The sequence below is a fragment of the Tachysurus vachellii genome, chromosome 7 (genome assembly GCF_030014155.1).
Source record: "Tachysurus vachellii isolate PV-2020 chromosome 7, HZAU_Pvac_v1, whole genome shotgun sequence".
NCBI lineage: Eukaryota > Metazoa > Chordata > Actinopteri > Siluriformes > Bagridae > Tachysurus > Tachysurus vachellii.
Genome location: NC_083466.1, coordinates 9,386,861 through 9,398,133, shown reverse-complemented (window position 1 = coordinate 9,398,133; position 11,273 = coordinate 9,386,861). Strand labels below are relative to the sequence as shown.

Genomic DNA, 11,273 nt, shown 5'->3' with positions numbered 1-11,273 from the left:
CTAGTTAGGCGCAACTTTCGACTACTCGTGGTACACAGAACTCTGTTATGGCGGATCAGAAACATGAAAGGTCGGATAGACTGATTTGTTATTTAAAATGAACAAGGAACATTTCTACTCTACCTTGGTTGTTCCAGCGAAACTTCTCATCGGCAGAACTGCAGAAAGAGAAACAGCAAGTCAAATTCTGTGTATAATGATATATGCATCGTTAAAAATGCTTCAACTTGAATTTACACAAAAATGCTCCACTAAAGTGATTATGTATGTAGGGTTTGTACACATAACACTTCCTGAACCATAACCACTTGACAATCAATAAAGGATGTTGAAAGCCCAAAGAGAAGTAATCATGATTATGGATTAGAAGGAAATGTAGGGTTGAGGAGCACCATACTGCTGATCAACGATCTGGAATAAGGGTGTACAGTAAACAGAACTCCGCTTGTACCCTGGAGCCATTGAGAGGTTAAATACTTGCTCATTGTCCTTTTACCATGCTGTAGATTCGAAAACATTTTATTGACTTTCTTCCAGCGTGTGTGTTGTGTGAAAATTTACACTGCGAGCCTGTCTGTAATTGTGCGAGCGTTCTGATTTGCAGTAGAAAACAAAACGCCACATGTTAATAAGTCCGTGGTGTGTTCCTCCCCAAAGTTCAGCCATTTATCAGCGATTATGTGGAGAACAATTCCCAAGGACTGGCTGCATGAAGAAAGATGAGCTGCAAGCAATTTCACTAAACACTTAAGCGCTGGGCTTAATGAGAAAGCCATTTTTTTTTGGTGGCCAATAAAAGATGTTAAAAAACAAATTGCCCAAAACTGCCTGGTTTTGAACGCAAATAGATGAACCATAATAATTTACTTCAGCAATCAATAATCGCATCTGGGAGAACGGGTCAGCAATAAATACTGCCGTCTACATGAGAATCATTCAGTCTTTTGGTAAAAGATTGTTTTCTTCTATCCAGATAATTAACATCATTATCAATAATGTAACTGTTGATAAGCTAAGAGCACCGGCCTGCTGAGGGTCAGCATGTGGTCAGAAGTTAATCATTGTTATTTATGGCCTGCATTTCCATAAAGACAAAAGCCGCATTGAGCTAGACTACTGTGATTTAAAGGAGTAATGCTGACAACTGTAAAGGTTGAAGTCGACAGCTCTCATAGTTAGAAAAATCATACTTACAATCACTCCCATACAATTTATCTTAATAGGACCTATAGACACTGATAAGAAAATATTTACAAAAAACAAACAAAAAAAAAACTTCTAATGCTTTCTTATTTTTCAGAATAACTAAAGATTTCAAACTGTTCAGATCTAAAATAATTTCACATCAATTATTAATTTCAATTATTAAATGGTGAAGGCTATAGTTTGCTATTGATTATCTGGTTTAAATCTGAATCACAGACACACGTACACGGTGCTTTAGAGAGAGAGAGAGAGAGAGAGAGAAAGGAAGAGAGGGAGGAAGGAGGGAGGAAGAGGGGGAGAGAAGCACAAGAATGAAAGACTCAAAGAGGGGAGAGTATGCTATGACAGGCCACAGAAAAAGCTCCTATGCATCTGAAAAGGGTGTGTGTGTGTGTGTGTGAGTGTGAGTGAGAGAGAGAGAGAGAGAGAGAGAGAGAGAGAGAGAGAGAGAGAGAGAAATGGTAAGAGAGAGTCAGACAGAGTCAAGCCCAGCTCTACTGGGGGTCACTAGGTCCTTACAGCACAAAAAGAGAAAGACCCAAGAATGGATGGAGGTGGAATCTAAAAAACTGACCAGCTGCAGAAACTGCCTCCGAGTGCTAATAGAAAAGAAAGAAAAAAAACTTGAACGAGAATGAATAGTGGATGCACTCATGTGCTGGCCATATAATTGGCATGAAGAGGGTGGTCTTTAAAAATATGACAGGGGTAAAATCTTCTTCTGGTGTTTCTTCTGTGTTTTCAGAGCCACCCTGAAGCAGCCACTGGTGTCTAATACAGCATTGTGAAAGGGATTCTTATAATAGCACTAATGAGTGCTGATCAGAAGCGCTCATCCATGAAAAACAAAGCCAGGCCACCCATCAGCCAGCAGTGGATCAGGAGGACACACGAGTTCCAGTTTTTGTTGCTGTATGAGAGACAGAGCTAAATACAGACACTGGCTTACCAGAAAGCGTGCCAGCAGAACGGATAAATCCGAGCATTTAATCCATTTAATAATTTTGAATTCCGAGAACAAGGCTTGGGTTTCCTGGACAGGGAATCGCAGGGTCAACAGTGTGAACGTATTCTCAAGGACCAAGACAACAGAGAACAAGATGTCAAGACATCAGAGAGTGCAGTGTTGTGTGTGAGGAGTGGAGTCTTGTTTAATGATTGAGATACAATGAAAAGATAAGAGGAACAAAGAAGGACATTAATAGAGAACAAAAAAGAGAAAGCGGGTGTTAGAAAATGAGCTAAATCTTGAATTAAGCAGAGATTGTCGAGTCATGATGTGATGATGTAGGTGGGAAGCCTGGCTCATAGTCATGGAAACAACCGCATTTTTTTCTGCTTTGCTGTGATGGTAAAGGAGAATCACTCAACGGCTTTCACTGATCAGCTATGACACATCAGTTGTACAGGAAAAGGAAGTCTTTGGAAAATCACTCAGCTGATCAGGTCTTGTCTCTGCTTCATTTCATCTTTCTGTGTTCTGAGATGCTTTTCTGCTCACCACAGCTTTAAAGATTGATTATTACGCTTCCGCGGTCGTCTTGTATCAACGTGTTTTCTGTTGTTTTTGCACATCGTTCTGTTTAAACTCTGGGTAAAACACCTAAAGGATAAGCATCTTTTGAAGAACTCAACATTCATGTCATGAGCGAAGTCACTGAGTCCATTGGGATGTTTGAAATGTATCTGTTGTTCTGCACTGTGCTGCTGCCACATGATTGGCTGATTGTATACACGAATGAATGCACAGGTATTGTGTCATTTTTTTTTATTTTAACCCAATACACGTTTATCATAAATTCTTCTCCTTCAATAGTAAGTTTGCTTTGGACTTGTTGCAAAATTAGCTTCAACCTGACAAGTAATATTGGGTGAAGAACAGCACTGAGTTGCCTTTTTACTTCAGAGACATGGTCTCGAAGCAGCTTTATAGAAATATAAACATTTGGCATATTGGGGCAAGGAAAAACTCCCTGAGACGATATGAAAAATAAACCTTGAGCCTCAAAAGTAAATTTAATCATCATCTAGGTAACACCGGACAGACTGATCATAAAAATTGTCCTTAATACAATTGTATACTGTATAGTCAAGTGGAGTTGTGCAACTAGTGATCGGTTTTTACGTTGTCTGACAAGGTTGAAGGTTGACACAAGTTGGACCTTGTGATCTTTTGATATACTGTATGTGTTGAAAAGTTTTCAGGAATTTATCATGCCAACCTTTACAATAGTTACTGGAGCGCACGCTGATCCCCAACGCATCAAAGAATCACCTCCAAATTTTACAGTGAGTTTTGATTCCTTTAAGCATCATCTGAATTTGAACCATGACGACCTCAAGAATCATTTAAAGCGGTGCAATTCTGAACTTGTGAGTTTTTCTACTCCTCACCATCCTACTTTTAAAACCTTTTATCCTTTTAGCTTTTGATTGTGCTTTAACTTATGTAATTCGTCTTTTTTTAACAACTGCCTGTTTTGTGCAGGTCAACTAGCTGTGTCTTTTTAGTGCTCTTTTTTCCCTTCAGTATAAAACAGAATAATTGTGCAAATTCTTGTAATTAGAGCACAAGTAAAGCATCTAATGGAATAACAGAATCAATAACATTTTCTTCGGCACAGACAGTAGTTATATTTAATTTAAACCCTTTTACAGAATGTCAATAACAGAGTTCAAGAGGAATTATTATTTCAAATGTCACTGCCAGTGCTCCATGGATTCAGACCCACTGTGACACTGACCAACCTGAAGTGGTTCCTAATAATTAATAAATGTCTGAAAAAATTATAATAAGATAATAAAAAAAAAAACGTAAAAATTTTTAAATTATTTTGTGCATTTATTGGTGGGAAACAGTTCCATGTGATTGTGTCCTATATGCAGGACAGGAACAGTTGGTCGAACAGTTGGTCTATGCGGGTTTGTCTCACGGCTTCTCCAGGCATCGTTCGAAACGTGGCGCTCTGCTGCAGCTCTGTCTCACGCCGCAAAATCCTTCTCGCTGGCTGTCGCATGGCAAGCAGGGCACATGCCATCACCCTGCAGTGATGTTCCAGCTGGCAGGGACCCGCTTTGTAAAGCTGTCAAACAAGCACACAACCCACTCCTCCCTGTGTGTGCTGCCGACTCACACTCGACAAATCTCACATGCCACCGAAGCCTCAGCTTCAGACGTGATAATGAGCTGTTAAAAGAGGCTAATGTTAGAAGGCTTTTTTTTTTTTTTTTTTAATTTCGGGATCATAAAATTTGTGGATGGTCATTGAAAACCTGTGTCCTCTATTTTGTTTAGATTTTTTAGTTTCAAAAAAAAAAAAAAAAAAAAAAAAACAAGGAAAAGAACTAGGACCTTGTGTCATTTACTATGGTTTTTAATTATGCTTCATTTTCATTCCATTTCACTAATTGTATTATTTTCCGGCTGCTAGAGAACTTCTTTAAATTTTCCCCAAAGGCTTTTCACACCTTTCAGTCTGAGAAACCATTCTGTTCAACCCTCTATGTGGTTCTGGCTGCTTCTGCAGACGGGATGCTGGAAGATGCTGTTGTCTGTTTGTGCTGCCTTGCAGACAGACTGGGCTTAAGTCAGCCATGTTAATCTGAAGTCACTCAGCCTGGGCAGAGCCAGGCTTTCATCTCCTCTTAAACAACGCGGATTGGCTGCCAAATCAATATGCTCCGACTCCCCTCTTACTGTACGCTAGGCACTTAGTATGAGTCAGGCAGAGTGGCAGACAGTCTTAATAAGGCTAATATCCAGCATGCAGACACCCCGGGGTACGCAGGCAGACGAGGGAGGATTTTCAAGGCTTTTATTGCTCTCAGCACCTACATTTGGACTTCAAACGTAGCACCCTTCAAACCTGTCGCATCCTCAGATCAATAGCAAAAAGCCTGGGCTTGTCCCAGTAACGAATGTGATCAAAAGTACCGCATGCTTTGTGTATGACTGAGGCCACGTGTCTGCTCAGCACTCATTTGTTTATACAGTACAGACTGCGTGTAAAATGATAAGGAGCCGGAAACGTATTTATATCCTGTGGAGTAATCCGTAAACTGTCTATACTGACAAAAATAGTTGGCCCGTCACCTTCTGATGACATCCTGCACATCAAATTCACAGTTCGTCACTTCTGTATATTAAAAGCGTCACCCGAGCGGAAAGGTGTCAAGACGCTTTAGGATAAATTGCGGGAATGGAGACAAATGATACCATTTGATAAAATGAAACCTCTTTTTAGTTAATGTACATACTTACATTAGACTAGAGCTCTTTTAACACATGTAGTTGCGCATGTAGAGACAGAAGCAATAAACACTAAGAGACAGCCAGTAGAAGAAAAAGAAGACTTTAAGCATTCATTTTTACACAGGAGCACACTTATTTGCCTTTAGAATAAGAAAAGAAGAGTAAAGTGAGTGTTTAATAATCTTAGATTTAGTTTTGTGTAACACTTTTACCTTTGACCAGATTCAAGATATCACTTCACTAAGATGTTGTTTATGCTTTTTTCTTGCAGTGAATCATTATTCATTAAAAGAACGTTCAGACACCCCATCAGATACTGTATACTGTAATCATGTTGTTCCTGTCAACCCCAGCGTCCTCAGCTCGGAGTGCTGTGTTTTCACACAGTCGGTATATACGAGCCCACAAGAGCCTGTTGGACTTATCTGGCAGCAAAGCAGTCTAACAGCTTTGGCTTAATACACCCTCGCTGTGCTGGGCAGACACTATTTAGTCAGACAGCTCCACACGGCAGGATGAAGCTGAACAGAAAACATTTAGTGAAAATAAATAAAATAAAAATTCAAAGCCCTTGCTCAAAAGAGTGGATGTTTGGGACGTTTGAGAGTCACGATGTCCGATAATGATTTACTGGTCAAAAACTGGTAATTTTTATCTTTTTTTCCCCTAAATAATTGAATATTTGACAATTTTTTCTGTACTTATCTGAGCAATATAGAGCAATAAAGCCTACAGATGTTCTTACTTTTTTTTCAAAACAATTGAATTTGTGCCTATGTTCAGCATTGAATTTTTTTCAAATTCCAAAATGTTGCTTAATAACGTATATGAAAATAGACACTCAGGACTATAAATAGACACTTCCACGCACGCAACCGTACGCTATCTACTAAAGCTATTTCATCATGTCAGCTTAGAAGGTCAAATATGGTGCCGACTCTGAGTGCAGGACATGAAAGTGTAACACATTACAATGTCTATAGTTAAAGCTGATGGGAGTTTAAACCCATATCAGTGGCTGTGAAAGGAACAGATTTACATAAAGCCAACTTGTTTGTTTTTAGCTGTTCGTCGAGCAATCTTACATGACTCTACTAAGCCTAAAAACTGTCAGCCTTTCTAAACAAGGCCTTGGTGATAAATCCTTGGATTCATCCATTATCCTTATGATAAGTGAAATGACGTGATTGTGGAGTAATCTTGGCTCAGAGGCACGCTTTCTCAAAATGGGAACTTGAGCTAGAATGGAAACAGCACTTCAATAAATTCACAGCTGTCACATAAAGGTGTACAACCAAAGCCCAAAGAAACGGACCACGTTTGACGGCCCACCTTTTATAGAAATGAAGTGCGTTGAACAGTGAAGCAAATTCGTCTTTTATAAATAAGCACAAAGACTCCCTTCTATTCCTTCATTCCATTCGGCTGATCGTGTCGATTACTTGTGACTTCTGCTAAAATACAATGAGTGACTTGCATTGCAGGAGACTGATTACCGTTTCCTCTGAAGAACTAAATCTTGTTCGGGTGCTGAATAAGATCTTGTCAGCATCTTTTTTGAAGAATGACGAACAATATAACTCGGTGCCTACACTGCCGAAGAGAGGCCGAGATTACTAGGAAACACTTGCTAATTAGTTTTTTGGAATTGAAGGCCTTCTTTGTAAAAGTGTTTTCAGTGTCACGCAGAACACACACATTGATTTGCACTATTTACTACTGTGTAGTACAAAGCAAAACACTCCACTGACAATTTTATTAGCAGGGTTTAGATAGGATTGCTTGTGCTTGTTAGACATGAAAGGGCTTTTCGTTTTTATCCTATGGAGAATTGTTTTACAGTAGAACCGCTGCATTGTACCCAGTTTATAAAACCCTTCTCTGGATCAGTGATAGCAGCACTTTTGCAGCCCTAACCTCAAACATGTACAGTCTGATACAATGCGGTGTTAGGATGTTACGGCTAGATGCTTAGCACAAGGCACCCAAAGAAACACTTAACTCTCCTTTGTTGTTCGTAAGTGTCGTATTTATTCACTGTCGATAAATATGCTGTTAGCGATGAAACGCCACCAGTAATATCTCTAGGAAACGACCGGTAATTTCGAGATGAGGATGGAGCAATAAACAATGCTGCTACTGTACAAGTAAACACAAGTCTCTTCCTGCGTAAAAGGAAATTGTGAAATATTCTTAGAATTTGTTCCTCTGTGTTTTCCTTCTTTTGTCTTTGTATGTTTCAGCTGGCTTAAAACAGCCAAAAAGCTTGAGACAAGCCGCAATTTAAAGCGGCCATGTGCGTTTTTTTATCCAGTCATGGTTGTTGTCACTGCACTGCAAATAAGAAGGGTTTAGGTTTAGGGTTTATGTACAGTATGAAACGTCAGATTATAAACAGCCAGGATTAATTGTTAACCCCAGGTATAGTATGAACAGTGTCAAGATAAGCCAGGATTGTGTTTACTCTGAGTTTTCAATCACCCGGGATTAAATATCTCAAAAGAATGCAATGCCTTAAAGTGTGTGGCTCAGGCTAGGAGATGCCGTTTAGAAAGCTTTGCCCTCAGATAATTGTTAAAGTACTGGATAAGTTCAGCATACTCTAGTTGACCCACCTGATGCTGCTCACACTCCCAGTCTCAGATCCCAGTTTGCATCGCTCCAACTGGGTGGCCACGATCTGTCGCTCGGCTTCGAGCTCTCTGGTCAGTCTCTCAAACTGCAGCTCCTGCGAGACAAAAAAACATTTAGAATGTACACAGATTGTGCATGTTAACTTCGAATGTAATAATCACTTTGTGAATTCTTGAACTGCGCTTTGTGTGTGTGTATACGTGTTTGTGCAGACTTTTGAGTGGCTTCATTCATTGCATGACCTAGTTGTGTGTTCAAACTTAGTGGTTATGCTGAACTTTTCAAGGATAACAGGAAATCTAAAAAAGCACGCAAAATGAACTGAAATGGAATGGACCATATTTCATAAGTAACTGTATCAATACTTTTGAGGCAATTTTTATTTTGTCTATTTATTTTCCCACCAGATAGCTAATGCCACTATATTTGACATTTACTACTCTACATTTTTCACTATTCCCAGTTTATTTTATTGAATTTTCTGTCTTCTTCTAATTTCATTCTATTTTATTGTATTCTGTTTTGTATTTTTTTAAGTCCCCCTTGTTGACACTGTTCTATCAGATCGTGTATATATATATATATATATATTTTTATAAAATGAACAGTCATAAAAAATGTCACTGCATGTCGTACCATGTAGGATTGTGTAAGTGTCCAGTAAAATCTGACCTTGAACTCAAACAAAAACATTCACACCAAAGCTTTAACAGTTTCCAAACACTTTTCTTCAAAACTTGAGTACATTATGTTGCATTGTATTATTTTTGGATTTTATAAAATTTCAAGCAAATTTTGCACTTTTAGAAAAATGGTTCTTTAGAGGGATAGTGAAGGGCACTTAGCTTCCTAAGGGTTTCTATATCCATCTGGGGATGTGAAACAGCACTGTTCAAAAAAGAAAACAGGACAAGGACAAGTTCTTTATTGAGCCATTTTACACAGTGTATGGACTACATTATTATAAAGTTGTCACTTGTATTAAAACGCAATATTTTATATAAAAACAGAAAAGAAAGCAGAATTGTTTGGACTCAATTTGGAGTGCAATGTAAGAGATCTGCTATGTAATTAAACACAAAAGGCTCAGAGGGCAGTGGCTGCACTCAACATTTCTCCCTCTCCCGTCTTAATTAGATAAGCACCATATAACATTTAATGACAAAGCTGTCAATGCCAAATCAGAGACTGAAATCCCAGGGTGCCACTAAGCACTGTGAAAAGCCAGAGCGAGAGAGAAAGAGGGAGAGGGAGAGAGAGAGAGAAAGAGAGAGAGAGAGAGAGAGAGAGAGAGAGAGAGAGAGAGAGAGAGAGAGAGAGAGAGAGTGAGAGAAAAGAGAAAAAGAGAGAGAGAGAGAGAGAGAGAGAGAGAGAGAGAGAGAGAGAGAGAGAGAGAGAGAGAGAGAGAGAGAGAGAGAGAGAGAGAGAGAGAGAGAGAGAGAGAGAGAGAGAGAGAGAGAGCGGGGGACAGAGAGAGAGGTGGTGTGGGGACAGAGAGAGAGGTTGGGGACAGAGAGAGAGGTTGGGGACAGAGAGAGGTGGTGTGGGGACAGAGACAGAGGTTGGGGACAGAGAGAGAGGTTGGGGGACAGAGAGAGAGATTGGGGACAGAGAGAGAGGTGGTGTGGGAACAGAGAAAGAGGTTGGGGGACAGAGAGAGGTGGTGTGGGGACAGAGAGAGAGGTGGTGTGGGGACAGAGAGAGAGGTGGTGTGGGGACAGAGAGAGGTGGGGGGACAGAGAGAGAGGTAGTGGGGCAGAGAGAGAGAGAGGTTGGGGGACAGAGGGAGGTTGGGGGACAGAGAGAGAGGTTGGGGGACAGAGAGAGAGGTGGTGGGGTAACAGAGAGAGAGGTTGGGGGACAGAGAGAGAGGCTGGGGGACAGAGAGAGAGGTAGTGGGGCAGAGAGAGAGAGGTTGGGGGACAGAGGGAGGTTGGGGGACAGAGAGAGAGGTGGTGGGGTAACAGAGAGAGAGGTTGGGGGACAGAGAGAGAGGTTGGGGGACAGAGAGAGAGGTGGTGGGGTAACAGAGAGAGAGGTTGGGGGACAGAGAGAGAGGTGGTGGGGTAACAGAGAGAGAGGTTGGGGGACAGAGAGAGAGGTGGTGAGGGAGACAAAGTGAGAAAGCCTGAGGGAGAAGCATGTAGAGAAAGAGGGGTATAAAATGAGTTCATTTCACCACAAGGTCACAACCCCCTCCCTGCTGTTTAGCTTAACAATGCTTCACTGGTTTAAAAGACTTCAACAGAGATTAATAACAATGTAACTAATAATTACTGATAATAAATATTACACTGTAATATATCACAAAAAATGAAAAGAACAGGGAAAAGGATGAAAAGGGAAAACCGCTGCTTAGCAAGTAAAAACCTCCTTAATACAAGCAAAATGAGATTTGGCATATCTGAGCAGACTTTAATAAAATATACCGTAATGAAAACGTCGTCCATCCATCCATCCATCCATCCATCCTTCTCCCTCTCTCTCTCTGTCCCTCTCTCTCTCCCTCGCTCTTTCTCCATCTCCGTCTCTCTCCCCCTCTCTCCCCCCCCTCCCCCCTCTCTATCTCTCTCACCCTCGCTCTGTCTCTCTCCCTCTCTGTCTGTCTGTCTTTCTCTCTCCTTCTCATCTCTCTCTCTCTCTCTCTCTCTCGCTATCTCTCTCTCACTCCCTCTCTGTCTCTCTCCCTCTCTGTCTCTCTCTCCCTCACTCTCTCTCGCACTCCCTCTCTCTCTCTCTCTCTCACTCCCTCTCTCTCTCTCCCCCACTCTCTCTCTCTGGCAGGCTTCAGTTTAAGAGTGCTCGAGAATTCATCACCTGCTCTTCTGGGCAAAAGCCCAGATGAAGGCTACAGAAATGTCCATTCAACTTCTTGAACAAGAGGCTCTATACACACAGTACTGCGGAACTGGGATGGAGCAAACTTACACCACAAACCCATTCGTAGGGTAATAAAATGAAAAGTATAACTGGCGGTGTTATGATGAGGAACATTAAATCTGACCCTTTTCCTGATTTTCTCCAGCCACCCCAGTCTGTGGTTATTTAGGAAGTTGCAACCCCCATACACCCCCCCTCCGCCCCCCCTAGCGAGTGCAATACGAAACGGTCAAGATGCTGACAAATGTTTTAAATCTCGTACATCAGAACACAACGTGCATCTCATCAGAAGATAGCATGC

At 41.0% G+C, this 11,273-nt stretch overlaps 1 protein-coding gene across 1 annotated transcript in view; it reads right to left on the bottom strand.

The window, feature by feature from the left end:
- Positions 1–11,273, bottom strand: part of ctnnd2b (catenin (cadherin-associated protein), delta 2b) — a 76,432-nt gene that overhangs the window by 40,247 nt on the left and 24,912 nt on the right. The window contains exons 3-4 of the mRNA XM_060874094.1: positions 8,074–8,186; positions 124–158 (exon numbers count right to left, since the gene is read on the bottom strand). Of these exons, the coding sequence (XP_060730077.1) occupies positions 124–158; positions 8,074–8,186 (148 nt within the window). The remainder of the gene's footprint in view (positions 1–123; positions 159–8,073; positions 8,187–11,273) is intronic.